Source organism: Eschrichtius robustus, chromosome 6, assembly GCF_028021215.1.
Source record: "Eschrichtius robustus isolate mEscRob2 chromosome 6, mEscRob2.pri, whole genome shotgun sequence".
In the NCBI taxonomy this organism is placed as follows: Eukaryota; Metazoa; Chordata; class Mammalia; order Artiodactyla; family Eschrichtiidae; genus Eschrichtius; species Eschrichtius robustus.
The window spans coordinates 60,217,735-60,239,869 of record NC_090829.1 but is presented as its reverse complement, the minus strand read 5'-3'; the positions used below and the strand labels follow the sequence as shown (position 1 = coordinate 60,239,869).

At 37.0% G+C, this 22,135-nt stretch overlaps 1 protein-coding gene across 4 annotated transcripts in view; it reads right to left on the bottom strand.

Moving 5' to 3' along the window:
- FXR1 (FMR1 autosomal homolog 1) overlaps window positions 1–21,649 on the bottom strand; it is a 55,973-nt gene extending 34,324 nt beyond the window's left edge. For 2 of the 4 annotated variants that reach the window (XM_068546293.1, XM_068546292.1), the window contains exons 1-3: window positions 21,426–21,534; window positions 4,926–4,978; window positions 3,394–3,487 (exon numbers count right to left, since the gene is read on the bottom strand). In XM_068546293.1, the coding sequence (XP_068402394.1) occupies window positions 3,394–3,487; window positions 4,926–4,978; window positions 21,426–21,476 (198 nt within the window). In that variant the 5' untranslated portion in view covers window positions 21,477–21,534. Of the gene's footprint in view, window positions 1–3,393; window positions 3,488–4,925; window positions 4,979–21,425 lie in introns of all 4 variants that reach the window. The other 2 variants (XM_068546294.1, XM_068546291.1) reach the window with 2 other exon arrangements.
- Between the last annotated feature and the right edge of the window lie 486 nt (window positions 21,650–22,135).

Genomic DNA, 22,135 nt, shown 5'->3' with positions numbered 1-22,135 from the left:
GTCTTCTGTTGTATGGCTGAACTTTAGATAAATGCCTGGACAGCTTAATGAAAAGCTCCCTTCTGGATCATTTCTGTTCTAAATCAATTACTAATGGCCAAATCATAGTCACCTTTCCATTCTTCAAAGAGGAAGGGTTCCTAGAGCTGCAAAAGAACAAGAGTTGGGAATGTGGCACAAAATTGACAACACCCTGTAATACAGCATGACATATTAGAAAGAATTAACAATCAGGACAAAAACTTACACTAGTTATTCAACTTTCTAACCTTCAGGCTACATGAACCTTGGAAAGGCTAATTAAAGTATTCATAGAGTTTAGAAGAGGCCCTCAAGAGACTATTATGTCAAACTGATAGAATGTGTTTAAAAAGCCAGTTAGTTATATATATATTATATGGGTTAGTGTCAGCTGTTATCACTGCTATTATAGTATTTATGACTAGCAGCACAAAGAGAACAGTAGCCAATGACTTAATTAAAAAAAAAAATCAATATACTATGCAATAAATTACCCTAAAAAGAATCAAGTTATATTAAAAACCTAAATACTCTTTAAAAAAAAAAGGGGGGGGGGGGTGCATCTCTGTAGAAGTACTAAAATGGGTTATCTTGGAGGCCACACTGGGAAAACTGATAGATCTGAATCTGGGAAAATTGGCAGATCTGAATAAGTAAAAATATAAACTCTTAATGGCAAAAGCATTAAAGTACAGCTTTTTAAAGAATGCCTGGGAGAAAACACAATATATAACAGAAACTTACCCATAAAATGTACACATTTCCAACATCGAAAACTACATGGGCAAAAAATAAAATAGATAATAAACAGAACAAGGGGCTAACAGCCAATAAACTAATTTAAAAGACACTCCATATCACTAGTAATCAAGGTTCAGAAGATAAAGACAAAAGCTTCCTTCTATCACGTTTATGAAAACTTACAGATGAGATTAATAATAATCCAGCCAGTCAATCTATGAGGAAACAAACACCTTAATGTATTAGCAAAATTATGAAGTGGTCATTCAAAAAGCATTTTTGGAGGACAAAATGGTATAGTTTGGTATTATCAAAATTTTCAATATACATGCCTTTGATTCAGCAATTGAACCACCAAGATTTATACTAACAGAAAATGATTTACATAAGGACATTAACTCTTGCTTTTTATTGGAGGGGATAAAAGCAAAAAACAACTGTCAATAATTTCAACGACTTCTAATTATGATACACCTATACTAAGGAATATCATGGGGTGGTGAGAAAAAATGAGGTTAAATCTGTATGTGCAGACTTGAAAATGTCTACAGAATCTTAATTAACTGACTATAGAAATCACAAATAGAATGTATTCCCAATTTTTGTAACTTAAAAAAGCACACATATTCTTTATAAATTCAAAGAAAAAAAAATCTAAAGAGACATCTCTTAAATAAGATTTAAGCTGGGGTGGGCAGATAAGCACACCTACATACCTACACTAAGAGGAAAGGTTCACTTTTTACTTTATGTAACTCTGTATCATTTCACTTTTTATATTAAGTTTTGTTACTTTGAATTTAGGGGGGGGAGCTTACATAAAGTTATTTGACACAAAATATAAAGTACTAACAACCATAATTCCTAAGCATTCATTCTATGTCATAAGAATAAATTCCTAACGCTGGCAAAAAAACAAAACAAAAAAGAACAATTAATCCACAGGTGGCAAGATTAATTTTAAACTTCTTCCCTATATGAATTTTCAAAAATTTCAAAAGCACAAAAAAATTACAAAGTAACAGTAATATCTTAATTCCAGACCATGATTCTCATTAATTTTAAGGAACAAATTTCACCAAGACTGAACCATAAAACAGAAAGTGAAATAAAACACTCTGTAATCATCAATTTCCAAATCATTCAATAAAGTTTTGTATACAACTGGGGAGGCAAGCCATAAAGATGGTCCAGGAACTGGACAGGATCTTCCCAGATTGAGACTGAGGAAAGCACACTGTAACAACACCCTCAGCACTCCACCAAGTTTTTCCTTTAAACTGAGCCTTTACATTAACAATAACTGTCTGAACAACAATTTTTAAAATATGAAAAGCACTACTCACAGAAATGACTGCCACACATGTGGCACCCTGACACAATTAAGTTATAACATGCTTTGATTTAGCAAAAGCAGAAGGATGCTTGCTCTAATTACTTAGAGCAAGAATTAAAATCTAGGCAGAATTTTAGAATGTGAGTTCAAGCTGTTAGGGGTTAAAGCCCTACAATTTGACTTTCTAGCCTAACATCTACAATTAACTCAAAAGAAAATTTACCATTAAAAAAATTATGAAGAATAAAAGTGGCAAGTAACTGAGTTCATCTGCAAAGCACTCAGAACAGTGTATGGCATGAAGTACGTACTGTTAAGTGTTTATAAAAACATTTATTTAGATAGCTGTTTCATCATTAAAGATCGACCCGTGTTCCCAGTTCTCCTACCCCAGCCTACATAAATTAGGTACAAATGAGATTTGAAAATCTTTCAACACTATCAAGGCAACTCCTTGTGAGAAATACATTTAGCATATTTGAGCTCCTTGGAGGTATCAATTTCTTAAAAATCGAAAATCAAATTTTCTATCTCCAACAAACTCATTATGCTTCTATTTGACAATTATTTCCAAGTTTCTTTTTACACAACAGCAGGCATGTTAATCAAAAATAAATATAAAGACAGACATTCAAGATCTACTAAGTGACATTCAAGATCTACTAAGTGTGAAAAAAGCAAGATACAAAGAAGCAGTACAATTTTTATTTTTTAAAAGAGAAAAAAGGAAGAGTCTGGGAATATGCAAACCATGAAATGTGGTTTTTATCTCTGGGCAGTGATTTTGTTTTCTTCCTTTTAAATTTTTCTGAATATTTCTAGAACATTCAAAAAGGCAGTATGCTAATTATATTTCATATTGTTACATAGGAACTATATTAATGATCACTACAATAAAGGACAGCTACTAATACTGTACAAAGATACTGAGGAAAAAGCACAAGACAAAATGGCAAAAGAAAAAGGAAATAATGACCAACGTTCTCTCTGCCAGATTCTGTGCAAAACAACTCAAATGCACTATCATCTTTAATTCTCAAATTATTTTCACTTTAGTCATTAAAAACAAAAAAACTTGACCAAGGCTACAAACCTAAAAATGGTAGCATTGAGACATTAATCCCAGTTCTGGCTCCAAAACTCAAGCATTGCTACATTACACAGCCATTACCAATAGAAAGAATGGAGAAAAGGAATTAGATTTATTCTCTATCAGCTAAACAGATTTTCCAACAAGAATATTTATTTAAAACAAAAAAATATGCACACAAGAAAATAAACTTATAAATACATACCTCTACTTCATCTCCTTCACTAATTTCTTTTTTTATATCAGGTGGTGGTGGTAATCTAACTTCATTAAATGGAACCTGGCGTTCCGGTTGCCAACTGAAGGATTAGAAAAGGAATTAACAACTTTAAAATATATTATTCTAATAGCCCCTAATACAGAAGCTATGTAGTCTATGCTTAGTGCTGTATACTTTTCAAATCAATCATTTAGCGTTCCCCAAAGAAAAACAACCTCTGTATTAAATCTTTTTCCAAGTAGTCTGTTGAGGTAGAACAGATTTTGCATGGCTCTTGATGAAGTTTATAAATAGTTAACATCATTGACAATTATATATTGCTTCCAAATTACTCATCCTAAGGTAACAGTACATACATTATTCTGCAAATGAAATAGGGTAAGTTCAGAGTAATAAACTGCTATAGTGGGATCAACTTATTACAAACACTTTTACCACTAAATGACTTATTAAGGAACACAATTTTAGAGATTATAAAATATAAGCTGCATAATTTCTTAGTGTACATGTTCACAGAAATATAGAAAACTACTCAATTATTCTGAATAGCTAAATTATGAAAAATTTTCTTACACAGATAGAATTTCTTTTCTACAATGAACACATACATAGGTAATTAAAACCTAGAAAAAACTTACTTTTAATCTTTGTAGCAAATATGAATGTATTAAAACTACTACTTGAGCTGTTGCTTAATTTTTTGTGGGCTGTATTTTATAACTAAGTTGATAAAGCTAAAATGCTTTCCTACTTTAAGTTCTAATAGGTCATCCACATGCCTGGGAGGTACACCAGCACGTAAAATGCTCCTATGGCTCCCCTGTGCCAATGCTGGGCAAAAAAAGAGACAAGTAAAAGACATTTGAGTGCTTTCTTTCATCTTTACTGTCTAAATGGCAGCTGCTCAAAGACAGAAATCATCTCAACACTTGTTTCTACAAGAAACAGCTGTTGGGCCAATATCTATTCAGGCAGTTACAGAAGCAGCTTAAAAGTGAAAGTTGACCACTTTCTTTTCTGACCTTCAATTATACAGTGTTCCTTTATAACCCTTCCTAACCAAGCCCAGAACACCGTCTTTAACGTTTTTAGCACAACTTACCTAACCTTTACAATATCTATACAACTTTTTATTATTCCTTATGAATAATCAAGCAATTAAAGACAGCCTAATACTTATCTACAACATGATTTCAAAATTCTGCGTTTTTAAGAAGCAAGCATATTATAATCCCATTCGTGCCGTCTATTTTTGCAAAAACTACTTACTGATTCACATCCACATGTGATTTGACAAAGAAAGGGGTCATGGAAAAAGTGCCAAGTGAACTGTGAGCAGAAAACCAGGTGAAGTCATCAAAAACTAAAATTATTTGAACTCAAAAAGATAATCAAACCAATGACCCCCACCCAAAAGCACACTCATTTTCCACTGGCAATAGAAACAGCCAAAAGCAAACAGTTTGGCACTACCAATCTTCAAAATTAGGATCTCTATCAATAAAAAAATAACTTACTTGTTCTCAAAAACAACTGTGAGGGAGTCTTCATGAACATCTTTGATAAATCCCTATAAAGAAATTAAAAGGAAATAAATATTCAATTAAACGTTAAATTAACTCTAAACCACTATATTAGAGCTACAAAAACAACATGGAGTACTGATAATAACCCAGAGCTTGGAATAGGCTAATCTGGGTTTGATTTCCATCTCCATCATTCATGAGCTGTTTGACCTTGGCAGTTACTTAACCTCTCTTTCATGATTACAAATAACATTAAATGACACTGTACTACTGTCAATCAGAAAAGCAACGTTCTCAACCTTAGCCAAATGCTTACACACTCTGAACCACTTGGTACTCAGCAAAAACTTTTCAGAAACGTCTTTATCATACTACACTCCATAATGTACACTATAAACTAATTAAATACACACACTTGCAGTACTTGGTTAAAACATGGCAAAAATGAATACATCTGTTTACCTCATCTACCTCCCAAAATATTTAAACACTATGTGTCAGATATTATTTTAAGCAAATTAGCAAACCAAAGACTAAGAAACTGACGGTGGAAAAACCAAAAAGCAAACAGATCAGCACTACCACCCCAGAAAATCTTTGGAACTCAATACAGAAAGTCTTACAGAAGAGAAGATAACCGATGAGGCTGAAAATAAAAACATTTTATTTTCTTTAATAATGTAGGATCACCCATCACAGAATGTATATAAGTCATGTATCTAGTCTCTTAGCACCCTCCTCCCACATTTGCTACTGAATTTTATGATTCTGTAATTTGGCCTTGATCTCTCTCCAGCTAGAAATGCCTGTGATGGACTTAATTGTGTGTTATGGGAAATTTCAATGCATATACCTTCATGTGAGGTCTAAAACTCAAGATACTTTCCTTTCAAGAGTGCTATAGTTGGAGCTTCCCTGGTGGCGCAGCGGTTAAGAATCCACCTGCCAATGCAGGGGACGTGGGTTCGATCCCTGGTCTGGCAAGATCCCACATGACAGAGCAGCTAAGCCTGTGCACCACAACTACTGAGCCCGTGTGCCTAGAGTCTGTGCTCCACAACAAGAGAAGCCACCGCAATGAGAAGCCTGTGCACCACAAGGAAGAGCAGCCCCCGCTCGCTGCAACCAGAGAAAGCCCGTGTGCAGCAACGAAGACCCAATGCAGCCGAAAATAAATAAACTTATAAAAGAAATATAGTGGCTGCCAGAAAATTAAAAAAAGAGTGCTATAGTAGCTCTTGCCTTGCAATTCTGAAGACATTTTTTGTTCTTCTTTGTCCTCCCAAAACTAAAAACTAAGAGCTGCCATCTAGTTCAAGCTGTGATTATCTGATCACGCTACAACAATGACTTCCTGGCCAGTTTCTCTATTTCTACTAGTTCATCCATACATCTACTTTCAGCAATCATTTTGGTCAGCACTTTCATAGCTACGTTCCCAGCAAATCCATCTCTGTTATACCCTTGCCATTTGTAAGGACTATTTTCATAAACTGAGAATTACCAAATTCATGAATATTAGAGTAAAACATCTTTCCATCAGAGATTAGTCATATTTACACTTTCACTGACGTTTTCTAGTCCTTCACAAACAATTTTCAGTTTGAAATGTTTCATTAATCTTTATCATTTCTGTATAATTTATACAGCCGATAAGTGCAAATTAGAGCTCCAAATCACTGGGAAATTCTACTCCTCATTATAATAAAAAGGTTTTTTTCTATCTAAAAATCAGTGCTTATACTGCTCCCCACCCCCACTTTACATCCACCACAAACATCAGCATCAGCTTTGTCTGGGTGCACACACTGTTCACACACTTTAAGAAAAAATACAGCTCTGGAACCTACTCTTATTGCTAATATCTTTCAGGCAGCAGATTAAATAAGCTAAAAACTTGATACCCAAATAAAGTGTATTTGGACTGTAGTGAACAGAAAACATGTTCTAATCCCCAAACCCCAGATTCTAGGGATAAGGAGTTTCTAATGGCCAGATCTCTATAAAAATTGATGCATTTGATACAGGACACAGTCAACATTTTTCAATTCACCAGAATAATGGTAGGTCCCTATATACTCAAGAGATGGAAAATGGCAGGGTTAGGTCTTTGCCAAAATGTTTGAGAGTCAGGAGACACCAAATAACAATGGCAACATTTTCCTGCACATGGCATGGGTGGAGGGCAGGAGGGGGGCGGCATTATGACTAAGTCTCCATAACTTCTGTCTTTCTTGTTAGTCCAACCTTTGGGGATTTGGTCTCTTTTCCTATTCATACTCATCTGGCCCAGAACCTGTATTTCTTAGAATACTCTGACATTTCTTTTTCTTCTCCCCATACATATACAAACATGGAAGCCCAAGCCATCATAAAATGGTCCCTTAATTTGTTCATTCACAAAGCCTGGTATATATTTACACTTGAAACTCTTAACTATAATTTAAAATAATCATCGATAAGTAACAAGGCACTTTAAAATATTTAAAGTGTAATCAAAATATCTTAGAATGCTATCCCTGACAAAACAACAAACAGAGCATCATATAATAAAAACCCAGGAATGCCAAAAACTATATGTAAATTAGGAGTAAGGCAGGAACAGAGGGAATAGCAGGAATCTGAGCCCTGGAAGCACTAATTGAAGAATTTTTTTTTCAAATCCAATCTAGCCTAAAATAAAAATTTAAAAAGAAAACTCAAAGATTCAGTAAGGTGGCAAGTTAACCAAATTAGATTTTCTAGCTAAAAATAAGCACTGGAAAATAAAACAAACAAAAAATATTCTACTAACAGCAAGGTCCTAGAAATGCCCTCAACAACAAAAAACTGTACACGACCTATGTGCAGACATCTGTGAAACTTGACTAATGAATAGAAATAGACCATTTAGGGAAACGTAAAGCACTCCTGATATTTTAAAATTTTCAACATGCCCCTAAATGGGATCCTACTAAAACACAAAGGAATGTGTAATTCTGTTGAGGGAATAGGGAGTTAACCTTAATAAAATTACATCAAAGCCTATCTTAAAAACAAACAAGAAGGCATTCAGTAAGGCAACTTTTAAATGGGGGTAGAGAATAATGAGAAAACACTATCCGTACCAAATACTGAAAATTATTTTAAAGCTACAATAATCAAGACAAAAAAGACAAGGTGCTTGGCAATTCTGAGGTGGGAGCTTCAATGTCCTGTGGAAAGAACAAGGTGCATTCCAGATATCTGCCTAACTTAAACACACATTTTTGAAGTTACAGAACACTACAGCTGAAAAAAACGTTTTTCAACTCGATGAGGGTAGTCATAGGGAGAAAAAATCCTATTGATAAGCAATAATACACACGGTATGAATGAATTTCAAGAATTGACAGAATGAGATTATAAATACAATCAAAAGTCAGAACAGATGGCTGTGGGAAAGCCAGTCCAAAGAGAAACACAATTTCTTTTACAGACCTTCCAGATCCCTCATTTTAGAGAAAGAGAAGCTGAAACTATATACATCTATATAGCCCCAAAGTTTTACTCCCTAGGAGGTTGTAAATGCTGAATTTAAAACCTCATCTTCTGGGACTTTCCTGGTAGTCCAGTGGTTAAGAATCGGTCATGCAATGCAGGGGACGACAGTTCAATCCCTGGTCTGGGAACTAAAATCCCTCATGCCTCGGGGCAACTAAGCCCGCACCAGGCAACTACTGAGCCCACGCACCACAACTAGAGAGAAGCCCAGGGACCACAACGAAGACCCAACACAGCCGAAAAATAAATAAACGTATGTTTTAAAAAAATAAATTAAATAAATAAAACCTCATCTTCTGTCTTGAACTCTCTTCAATTAAATCATTATCAATTAAATAACAAAATGCTTTTGCTAATTCCCAGTTTTAAACTCTAAAAGGTTACCTCTAGCAGCAACACTATTATGAATAAGGCACCATTCCTAAAAAGCCTATTTAAGGCAAAGTCCCAGAACAAAATATCAAAATCTAATTTACAACTGGAAAGGCAGCTACCTTGTTTAATATACTAATCAATTTATCAGAAGCTTTGCTTAAGTGATGATGGCCTAGCAATCTGCAGAGATCCATGAATCCCTTTGAGGACATTCCCACTAAACTCATTAGGAACTATCATCCTAGTCTAAAAATATTCCTTTGAAAAGTATCATTTCAAATTCACCTGCTACTTCAGATTTTTCAAAAATCCACTAATGACCTCCCATTATTGTAATTCATTACAACACTAAATTCACATATCTTACAAAGGGGGAAGTAGAAACTTAAAAAATTTTATACTGGGACTTCCCTGGTGGCGCAGTGGTTAAGAATCCGCCTGCCAATGCAGGGGACACGGGTTTGAGCCCTGGTCCAGGAAGATCCCACATGCTGCGGAGCAACTAAGCCCGTGCGCCGCAACTATTGAGCCTGCACGCCGCAACTACTGAAGTCCACGTGCCTAGAGCCTGTGCTCCGCAACAAGAGAAGCCACCGCAATGAGAAGCCCGCACACCTCAACGAAGAGTAGCCCCTGCTCGCCGCAACTAGAGAAAGCCCATGCGCAGCAAACGAAGAACGAACGCAGCCAAAAATAAATAAATTTATATGAAAAAAAAACCCTTAATACTCAGCAAACTATTACCACAGAAGTCAGACAGTCTGAATCCTCAAAATGAGGTTTAAAGTGGAAGCCCATACCCAAAAACCCAACACTTACGCCCTAAAGCTGTAACTCTTAAACCTCAAAATTCTTGTTAGAAGAGTTTACTGATTGCCAATAGACTGAGCAAAAAGAGGCCAGCAAGACACAGAACAAGCTTCCTAAATGGAGGCTATGTTTTCAATGACTCTTATCTGAAATGGTAAAGCAAGGATTCATCATCAGGAATCAAACCTCTAGTTCACATTTATTCTCCTAAGCAAGCAAAAAGTTCTCACAGTCACATTACTGCCTCCTTCAAACCTGATCAAGTATTCTTATATAATTTAAGATCTTCTCTTTAAAGTCTTTCTCAGGATCACTGGTATGACATTTAAAAATTTTATATTTATTTGGCACAACAGTCAAATAACTATATTTTAGTTGCCTTTTCCAATGTATTAAGACATTACAGTTGATGGCTCAATTATTGAAGCAAATTTGTGATAAAATGCTGTATTTCTAAAAATAAACTGATTGACATAGAGAACAGACTTGTGGTTGCCAAGGGGGAGGTGGGGTGGGGGAGGGATGGATTGGGAGTTTGACATTAGCAGATGCAAACTATTATATACAGAATGGATAAACAACAAGGTCCTACTGTACAGCACAGGGAACTATATCCAATATCCTGTGATAAACCATAATGGAAAAGAATATGAAAAATATATATATACGCATAACCGAATCACTTTGCTGTACAGCAGAAACGCACTGTAAATCAACTATACTTCAATAAAATAAATTTTTAAAAAATAAATAAAAATAAACTGTTTAAAATAAATTCTCAGTACATTAAGAGGCACTGGAATCAGTTTGTTAGATCCCGTAGGGCCTTTCCTCTGACTGGGTAAACTCTCCATTTTCCCAAACTCCACAGTTAAAATTTGCTGCTGTGGATAAATGTAATTACAAAAATATAACCCATGAGAAAAGAAAAGTTAATAGCATAATTTATGCAAAATTCACCTCAAGTTTTTGTTTTTCAAGAACTGACAAAATGGATGATGATTTGTTATTCTTTGATCAATTATCAGTTTGTTTAGTGATTCATTCTCTGGCCCCAGTCTACTTTCCCAGCCCAACAATTCTAACAATTGTGCATTCCTGCAATCAGGATGCTTCCTACAATTGATGGCATCTTAGAATAGCCAATAGCTGAATGGCTGCCAGGATATAAACGTCACTGTTAAGCATGCTCAAACTTGGTTTGCTTGCAATTTTCTGTGGCACTTGATTGCAACCCCTCAATAGTTCATTCAGCAAACCAATGAAGTACCATTTTAGGAAGGATTTAGGTTTCTTACCAGAAGGTTGTTCTGTTGACACCTTCTGATAAAATCAAGAAAGCACCAGCATCAAAACTTGCAGAGTGGGTGAAAATTCTTGTAAGAAAATCCTGGAGATAATAGCTCTTTTAAAGTATGCTTGCAACATCAATGCTCTCCATGACACTGAGGAAGATATTGTGAGAAGAAACACAATCATCTGAACCTGAAAATGTTTTAGCCAATTTATTTTGCTTCTATTTTCCTTATGTATGCAAATGTTCAAAGATAATCTTTCAGGTGATATAGAAAAGAATTTTAAAAGAGAAAACTACCACTCATAGATCAATTGGCAACATTTCTTCTTTTTTAGTGCCTCTTACAACTGATGCCGTTTTTAATACAATGAAATTGTATGGCTCTTCCACTGATTTCCCAAATCTACATATGGAAAAATAACCTGTTCCCTGGACTCTAAAACCCAACTTCCAATTATATACACATCTCCACCCATGGCTTACTTTTATACCTAAAATCAATCAACATGTCAACAGTCAGAATCATCTGCTGTCCTGCTTTTGCACTCCACACATGTATGATCCATTTTACAGGATTAAAAAAAAAAGAGAAAAGTGAATACAGCAAACTATTTCTTAATCAGAGTTCTACGAGAATACAGCCCAATCACCAAGTTATTCATTGTGTGTAATGAACTTCTCTCCCATGTATCTAGAATAGTACTAGCCATGCACAATCCTTGGAAGAATTGAGAAAACGGTGTTCCTCTGCTTTATAATTCAGATGAGAAACTATTAGGTTGAGAAAACTGACTTAGGGACTCCCAGACCTAAGCAATTTTACACATGAGTCTCAGTCTGCGAACTGAAGGAGTTGAAGCTTCTTAAACTAAGGTAATTCCTAGGCACTCAAAGGTGTGCCAAGAGTACTTAAAGCTACTCCTTCTCCCCCTAAAAATACTACGGTTAATCTTCCTGGAACTTTTACGTCAAGTAATTTAAAGAATTTAATAAACAAACTTTATGTTTCTGGACTGTGTATACAGTTAACAGATACAGAAAGAACTCCTTATTAGGGAAGGGGAAAAAAACACTGAGCAATACAATATACTGGTTTTACTGTTAAGACTGGTCTCAGATCCACTACTTACTATGTAGTAGGTAAAAGAAGAGAGGGCCCAGAGCAGTAAGGTAAGGAAAATAAGACTCTTTTAACTGGCTTTACTTGCCCAAAAGCAAGTCACAATATCCTCCTTCAGGAACTCTTTATGGTCTTCCCAGAGCACCCTAGAAACTTTCTGGAGCAATTCTCAGAAGGTTCTATCAACCCTGAATGGGACCCAGCTCTCCTAGATGGTGGAGTTCCTCCCATCCCAATCTTAGAAGTGAGGAAGATCTGGCTGATGAGAACAGTACCTAATTTCCCCATGTGCAAACAAAAACAAAAACAAAAACTTTAAAACAGAGAATTATTGTTTAATACACGGTGCTACCATAACTGTCTATGATATTCAAAATAAGACTTGATGTAGTAAATATGAAATAAATAAAACACTTTAAGAAAACCTAAGGAACTGTATGTATAATCTGGACACAGGCTGTCTTAACGAGGCTGGAAACCCTGAACCCTTAACAGGGAAAAAATACTTCAGTATGTAAAAAACAGAACTTCTCTATGGCCAGGGATACCACAGAGTTAACAAATTATAGATGGGGAGGGGGTATTCATATAATGAGTCCTAAGAAATCTCAAAAAGCAAAAAAGGACATTCCAGAAGGAAAATGGGGAAAAACAAGTGATTTATGGAAAAGCAAATCCAAATGGCCAACAAACATTAAAATTCACATGTGGGGATTTGCAAATCAAAGTTGCAATCTTTACATCCAAGAGATTCACAAAAATCAAAGATTATAATGCCTATTTCTGGCAAGGATGTAAAAAAAAAAAAAGCTGACATTCATCAATTGAGAAAATACAAAGTGTTAAGCCTTTCGGAATGTAATCTGTTAACATTTATTAGAGTTAACAGGTAAAAGTTCCCTTCCACCAAGCTATCTCGCTCTTTGAAACCTATCCAATGGAAACACACATGGAGCAGCAAAAAACTGAAAACAAAGTGTCTATTAACTGGGGAATGGCTGGATTTCACAGTAATTCTTATGATGAAATATGTAACCATTAAAAAATAAATTACACTCCAACAAAAAAATGGCCAAGATGTAGATTATCTTATTTTTACAGAGCAGTATTGAAAAACACCTACGTTTGTATCTGAATGTGTATCTATGTACATTCTATGAGTATGAAGAAAAATCTGGCACGATGTATACTTGGCTACAAACAGGCTACCGAAATGGACTGTGAATGAGAGATCACGTGGAGAAGGGAAACCAAGGGAAAAAGAAAAAAAAGAAAAAATTTACAATAAAGCAAATATGTATATGCTTATACATATGTATAAAATTATACACTTGCATATACATGTATAAATATTTTTTAAGAGTTGAGATTATCTTTAATACTCCATCAATCAGCACTACTTCCATACAGCACATATATAAACACATTACCACTCCCCATATCTTTTTAATTTTTCCATCTCTAGTGATCTCAAATCCACATTCTAAGTAATAAACTCGTTTGTTTGATGTTTACATACAACCCCTAAAAGATCTGGGTTGTTATTTGATTCCCGTAACGAGCACATTCAAGACTGCTGCAATCAAAAATTTTCTTAACTTCAAACAATACGCACTTTTTTTTTTAAAGGACCTACATCTATGTCTGGAAATTATTTCAAATCAATGGACACATGTTCTACAAATAAAATCCACAAATTTACTAATTATGTATTACAGAAATTATTGCATCATTATGGAATAAGTCCTTTTAAGGAAAAAAGTTACTCAAGGCAAGCCTTCGGCATCCATTAGTACTGAACATTTAACTGTTCTGAATAAAAAATGACAATGAAAATGCGAGGATTTCATAAGAATACATAAATATCTACTAATGCTTACATACTAGTAATGTTCTTGGTTTATTAATTTCACAAGTTTATAATATCCAACAGTTCCTGAAATAGAAAGACTCAGAGGTTTCAAATGGCCACACAAAACTATAATGACTTTCCTGTTGCCAAGAGTTGAGTTTAAGTTCTCTATAATTCTATATATGCATAAAGTTCTGGGACATATCTGAGCTTGACCAGGATCAATGTGTAAGCCCTCAAAAAAAAAAAAATTTAAGTTCAGTTTGAATCAAAATCAGAAATAATTTAGTTTTGTATATATGCATTTATACAGATATTAACAAGTCAAAAGAGTGTCCAGACACCAAGAATGACTGATCCATTTGTTCATTCAACAAATATGTACTGAAGGTCTACTAATGAACTAACTACACATATCAAGTCACTGGAAAACTTCAGACTTGAAAATAACCTGGAAAACTATTAAAGCAAAAAGCTATGAAACAAGAAAAGTTCTACTTTTTTTTTTTGGCCACGCTGTGCAGCATCAGGATCTTAGTTCCCCGACCACGGACTGAACCCCTGCCCCCTGAATTGGGAGTGCAGAGTCTTAACCACTGGACTGCCAAGGAAGTCCCAAGGAAGTCCCAAGAAGTTTTACTGTTATTAATTAGCCAGAATAAGAAAGGCACGGAGATAGGAACCCAAAAGATGAGATTCCTGATTCTTAAGAAATACTGACAGGGAAATGCCATGTTGCTTTGCCAACAACTATAAATCTCATAGTTATTACTGGGGAGACCTCTACTCATGCTCCCAAAAAAGCTAAGCAAAATATGCTGAGGCTAGAGTATGGAAGACAAGTTATAACAACTAACATTTAACTTAGATTTAACTTTGGTTCAATTTTGCCACGGCTATCAGCCTCTTAAATGTAAGGAAAAATAAATTGAAGAGATTGTTGTACGTGTAAATATATATTACACGTACAGATTAACAAAAGTAATGCTTTGCATTGCTTAATTTTGTTTTGCTCAAGCTATTATTTATTTGGTCCTAGAAAATTTAGATTTGGTCCTAGAAAATTTAGATTTGGTCCTAGAAAATTTTACACCAGCATCACAACAGAATTTACTACTATTAGCTAAACATCTGCCAAAGAATTTTCTCAAGCCTTTTGATAACTACTGTGTCACATCTTAAAATTTGAACAGGACGTTTCATACATATATAAAAAAGCATTTCAAACATTTCCCAAAATACCTTACACATAACGAACACTATAAAGCTAACAATTAAGGATGGTATAAATCACAACTATCCAGCACAAATTATAATTTGAGCCATATATCTAGTTTTAAAATTTCTAAGTATATTAAAATAAGTAAAAAGCAGGTGAAGTTAATTTTAATAATTTTAACCCTATATTTCCAAAATATTATTTCAACACGTAACCAAAATTTTAAAGCTCTGCAGTCTTACATTCCTTTTTTCATACTAAGTCTTTGAAATCTAGTATGACTTTTACAATTAAAGCACATCTCAATTCAGACTAGTACATTTCAGCTCCATGGCGAGTGGCTACCATTGGAAAGGGCAGATTTCTGTAATGTGAAGCAAGCTCAAATCATTTCTCCAGGAATCCTCCCAATTCAGTCCTCTTGACTCCCATTGTACTCATCAGAATAATTTATAATTAATAATTTGATAAGCCATATATTCGTACTTGGAAAAAAAAATCACATAATGGTTAGAGATCAGGCCCTCTGGGAGTCCAAAACATCATTATGAATCTTGAATCAGCCTATTAATTTTACGGATAGATTCGCTTAGCCTCAGTTTCCTCAAATGGGGTAACATTATCTCTTTCACTCTGACTGAGAGGACTAAATAAGATAAATTCATGTAAAGTACCTACACAGTCTGATAGTCTGAGTGCTCAACAGATAATAGCTGTTATTGTTGTTAGAGCTAGATAGGACCTTAGTGAACTAACAATCTAGCAGATTCCACCACTTGATAAATTGTCAAAAGAAATCCAAGTGCCTCATACTGCGGATGAAAAACCTAAGCCCTCACAAACTAGCTAGTACGAGAATTAAGGGTCAATCACAGAATGCATACTGCTCTTCAACTACAAAAAAGCAAGTTTGCTACATCCTTAACACTGTGGTAGAGAATTCAGTTCTTGAGTTGTTATTATCCAGTCAAGTGTCTGCCTTGTCTTCCTAGCTAAAACACAAGCTTACTGCCGTGAGATTTCCTTTGGCGAACCTCTCATACTATGCTGAACTAGGCAACTGGAAGTGAGAAGCCCTGGTGTTAAATCTCATTTCAGCTACAGTGTAATTGGGACGTTATTTAATCATTATTGGCAGTTTCCTAATATGTAAAATGAGGATAAAAACACATACCTCATGCAGTCCCTGAGAGAAATCAGGAAATACATATACAAGCCTCAAAGAATACACAGTAAATAACAGATAATAGTAATAAACAAATAATAGTAAACTATTATTTTACTCACAGAATACACACAAATATCTGATGATATAAAAAATATAAACATGTATAGAAAGAAAAATATGGAAAAAAGTATGTTTTCTGTAAGTAAAGCCAAGGCCTTGACAACAAATTCTCTAGATAGGTAAGATTACGGTTTTTTGGGGTTTTTTTTAATAAACTTATTTATTTATTTTTGGTTGTGTTGGGTCTTCGTTGCTGCACGCAGGCTTTCTCTAGTTGCGGCGTGCAAGCTTCTCATTGCAGTGGCTTCTCGTTGCAGAGCACAGGCTCTAGGTGCGTGGGCTTCAACAGTTGTGGCACATGGGCTCAGCAGTTATGGCTCGCAGGCTCTAGAGCGCAGGCTCAGTAGTTGTGGCACGGCATGTGGGATCTTCCCGGACCAGGGCTCAAACTCGTGTCCCCTGCATTGGCAAGTGGATTCTTAACCACTGCGCCACCAGGGAAGTCCCGAGATTACAGTTTTCTTTCTTTGCTTTTGTGTTTTCTGATGTTTCATTAATTACACATTGTTCTTGTAATACAAAAACACAACTCCACAGGAAAAGTATTTAAGTATTTAAATTTAATTTTTAAAAATTAAGTGGCCTTTTCACTTAGTTAAATCCTAGCTCTTCTACATATTTAAAAAACTGCATTTTAAAACATGTACAACAATAGCTTCAAAATATCTGGAACTGTATGTTCTTAATTTAATAGTGTCCCCAGTAAGAGAGCAACCATCTTTTCCTCAATTACTAATCTCCACAAAGAAATCAACAATATTCTACACTAACTTTGAAGTCAGTACATTTTCAAAACACAACTCCTTTACTGTAACTCTACAGACCATCATCATTAGCAATAATAAACCTATTGCATGATTTAATTACTCTCAAATTTCATTTAAATATTAAACTAAAGCAAAAAGGAAATTTTGCAAATATCATAGCACTTTAAAACGTTCTGTAGTTGATCAATTACACAGTCAAAACCAGAAATCACGGAGCTCTAAAAGTAATTCTATCTTCTACAGAGAAGGCCTGAAAATTCATTCAGCCATCTTAGAGATCACACATTTCCTTGGAACACCATGGAAACTTTCCTCTCCAAGAGCCAGAAACTGAGTGACTTACTTTCAACTTCTATTTAAAATTATATTCTGCTCACGGCTATGCAAGCTAAAATGCTATTACAAAGCTTAAGATCATATACATCAGTTAAAAAGCATTTTAATGACCCCAAATGGGCACAAGGTTTTTTTGGGGTTAACGAAAATGTTCTAAAATAAGATTGTGGTAATGGTTACACAACTCTGTAAATACACTATCAGAAAATGTAAATTCCATCTGAAAGCTTTAAAAAGGAAACAAAAAGAAAAAAGGCATCTTACATGACCAGTAGTATAAACCCTATGCTGCCGCACTCCAGATAAAAAAGGCTACAAAAGCGAATTTTTATATAAAATTACATCCCCCATCAAGTGCTTAATTACCATATTTCCCATTCTTCCCAACCCCTATAGAGTTATCTGGCTTCAAACAAGAGTATACCAAGTTTTTATGTCTGTAACTACCACAGAACCACTGTTAAGTAAAAAGCGCAGGATGCAGAACAAAGTATTTAGTATGCAATCATTTGTGTAAATATTTGGGGGGAAAAAAGAGACTACTCTATTTTGGGGTTGAATCTTCTTCACCGGTTCCAATTATTTTGTGCAATGAAGTTTCAGTTCCACTAAAAATCTTTAATCAATGTCTACAGCACACTGCCTCAAGCATGATGATACTGGCTACTAATCCCATGACTTTGAAGTTCTTCAATGGCAATTCGCATTTACAGCCAAGTGTGTTGGCGGGGGGGAGGGCAGGGCAGAGAAAAGGGGAGAAAATGAGGAGGAAAATCAGAGTCACCTGTACATTGAAAACCACCACTGAAAGAAAAAAATACACCAAAATGTTACCTGTTGTTATCTCAAGGCAACTTCTGTTTTTTTCTGATAGTTTCTAAAATCCCTCACTGACCATGTATTATTTTTTAAATTAAAAAAAATTACTTAAAATAAAATTACTTCCACACTAAACAAAAGCCAAACTGAAAACTCTACACAGTTTTCTGTATGATTCTGTTTAGGACATTCTGGAAAAGGCAAAACTATGGGGACAGAAACCACCCCAGGTTCTGGGGGTGTGGAGAGAGGATGACTGCAAAGGGGCAGGATAGAAATTAAGGGGATGGTGGAACTATTCTATCCCTTCATGCTAGTGGTAGTGGCTACACAACTGTTAGCATTTATCAAAGCTCACATAATTGTATGTCAAAAAAGATGCACTTTACCATATGCAAATTAATCTCAAAAAATTCATGTAATTAAAATTAATAAAACTGTTTCTGCGGTAAGCCAATTTTTTTCCAAGTGGACAGTTTCATGGGATAAAAAATACTGCAGACTACTGAACTACTTCAAAAGCCTCATTTTATACAAAAGACTATAGCCCAGGGATATCTGGTCAAGGGTGCATTGCTAGACAATGTTAAGTAAGCTGAAGTATGTACAGACCTAGAATTCCTATGTGTTTAACTTCAAATGCAGGGCTCCTTCCACTTCATCATGCTCACTCTTCCAGAGTTCGAAGACCGTAGTTTCCACAAAGTGCATGTACAAATGGATTATGGCAGGACATAAAATTCCAAACGTTCAAGTGCTATCTCAGTAGAGACAACGTGACTAGAGTCCTTCCCAACCTCTGCCAAAAAACCACCTAACTTTACTTTGTTAGGCAAAAATGGGTAATGGAATCAAAGTCTAAGAATCAAGCAGATTTTGTATAGTATGGATAGGTATCAACAACAAATACTTTGGAGTTCCAAAATGGGGGCATCTGATTCATGAATTGACAAAAGCAAAATAAAACAACCAAAAAACTTTGCGAAACCAAAGTAAGATGGTAAACAATCTTTACTAAAACATTCAAACTGACGATCTTATTATTCAACCTTATAAATTAAAAATAAAGTATATGTATAGCAGGTGAACAACATAAAATATACTTGGATAAAAAGAAATGGTGTTGTATCTACCATCAACATGCTAACAATAATTTGTTAAGGCAAAATAATCTTTTCTGTATTTCGATATGCCAGGAAAAAATGCATACCTCCATTACACAAGAATTGAATAGCCAAATAGTAAAAATGATACAAATATGATGAACCTTATCTACCCTTAACAGGAAAAAGTATAAGCCCATTCTTTGTGCACTGTGCCACAACTGTATCTGCAGTCGTTCAGAGAAGGCAACCATTAGGTTTAAGAACAGAAGGGGACTTCCGTGGAAGTGCAGTGGTTAAGACTTCGCCTTCCATGCAGGGAGTATGGGCTGGATCCCTGGTAGGGGAACTAAGATCCCACATGCCTCTCAGCCAAAAAACCAAAACATAAAAGAGAAGCAACAGTTGTAACAAATTCAATAAAGACTTTTAAAAAATGGTCCACACCAAAAAACATCTTAAACAAATAAAGAACAGAAGTTAATTAAGTATCTACTCAAATTTTACTCAGGTCTTTCGTCTGACACCTAGTTGTTAAACATAGACTGATAAAGTAACCAGTCACACATTAAAGGACTCCTTTCCACCAAGCAGTCCCTGTTTCTACTTTATGCTAACCACCTAAGAAGATTCAAACTTGTAAATACTTACAGAGATCCTTCAGACGCCAACTGTGATTCCCCACCATGCTATAACCACGTGATAGCTAAACCAATTCCACATAGATAATTAGTAAACTAGGAGAGGAAAAGCAACGCTGAAAATAGGAATTACGACCACCTAGTAAAATAAAATTCTGTGCGGGATAAAAGGCACGCTGAAACGAAACCCAGTGAGAATACATTCTGCGTACTCACAATACTACTCCTGTATTAGGAGAAGGCCCTTCATAAAAATAGCCAGGACTCTCAAACATTTGAGATGCTGGCTTAGTGAGATTGACTGACAGACAACAGCTGGGGAGATTTTGTATTGATCTCGTAACCTCGTGGCATACTTTGGGAGAAAGGGAGAATCGGGAGAAAGGACCGTTATAATGGCAAAACTAAACTGTAAGGATTTCATTTTCATTTATGTCACCCCTACACTGGAAGCCCCTACTAAATTCCTCTACTCTCGAATTCCTCTTCCGTTTTCCAGACCCGATGCTATAGTAATGCACCTCCTTCCACCCGATGGAAACAAAAAACCTCGGGGGGGGGGGGGGCGGCTCAACACCTTCCCAAAACACTGGGTAACCGATAAAGAAACTAGTCACCTCCCCACCTGTGTCTCCTTAATCCATTTCACATTTTAAATCTTAAAGCCTAGAACTCTCGCCTTTTCTTCCGTAATAGAGGAGCTCAGGCGCCGCCCAATTTCCCAGGCCGCAAAAAATATTTCTACCCGCCACATTTCAAGATTTTCTAGTTTTCTCCTCGATCCTAACCCTCAATCCGGCACCCGCTCACCCTTCAGACACTGAAGTTTATTAGCCCGAAACCCTAGTACAAAGGTGAATTCCTAAGATTCCGCGACGCGCCCCCCCAAGGGGGTGGGGAGGGGTCGGAGCAGCGGGCCGAGGCGCTCCCGCTCGGCCCAGTCCGAGGGGCGGGGGAGCGGCTGTGACTACACAATCCCACCACCTCCTTTCACGACTGCCCCCAACCTCCCGGAGCTCGGGCCTGCTCCCAGGGAGCTCCCTGCCGCCATTCGGCTTCTCCTCACCGGCCCGCCAAGGGCCACACTAGCATCCAAGAAGAAGATTCATAAATAGGAATACGGAAAAGATATCCGACGTGTTGTTTCAAAACATAACGGAGCCCGGGCCCCCGAGACCGTTAAACCGCGGGTGGAGGGGGGAGAAGCGATGAACCTAGCGGCCTCAGGCTTTGGCCTAGCCGCCCTTTTCGACCCCAAACCTCACTCTCCAGGACCACCAACCCTCCCTCAAACCTGCCCCATCCCCCAGAAGACCCGACAAAGCGGCAAAAGGGTCGGTACCTTGTAGAAAGCCCCGTTGGAGCCGCGAACCTCCACCGTCAGCTCCGCCATGTTGGAACCGCAAAGGCCGCTGGGAAGAGATTCTAGAAACTTTCCAACCAGAGAGGAGGAGGGGGAGGGGCGTGAAGGAGGCAGGGGGGAGGGACGGGGAAAACAGGGCGGGGACTGGGATCCCCCGCCCCACACCCCTGGGGTCTCACCGCGCAGTCCTGATTCTCCCAGCGGGATCCCCCCCCCCCCGCTCCTTACATCACTATCCCCCGGCTCCGCCCGCCGCCGCAACGTTCTGTTCGCCTCCCGACACAATCGCCCGACCTTGTTGACCCGCCCCTACGTCTCCGCCCCCCGGTGCGCGCAGCTTACCCGCCCCAGCTTGTCCGGGCCTCCAGCCGGCGGGGACTGAACTGGCCGGACGGGCGCCGCCTGCCCCACGCCTCTGCGTTCTGCCGGTTTCGGGCATCGTGCCCTGAAACTTCCTTGAGGTGCTGGTAGCCCTGAAGTAGCTTCCCCACTTAGAGAAGCCCCCACTCTGGGGGCTTCAGACGCCCACTGGCACAAACTTTGGGGGAAAGAGGGAGCCTATAAATGGACATACAATGGGCTCTAAACTCTCTCGCCTCGGTCTTGAAAAAAAATCGGTGGCCTCCTCCCGACTCCACACAGTTCGGCCCAGCTCTCTCCCCACCTGTTACCACTTTAGCTGTTTAAAA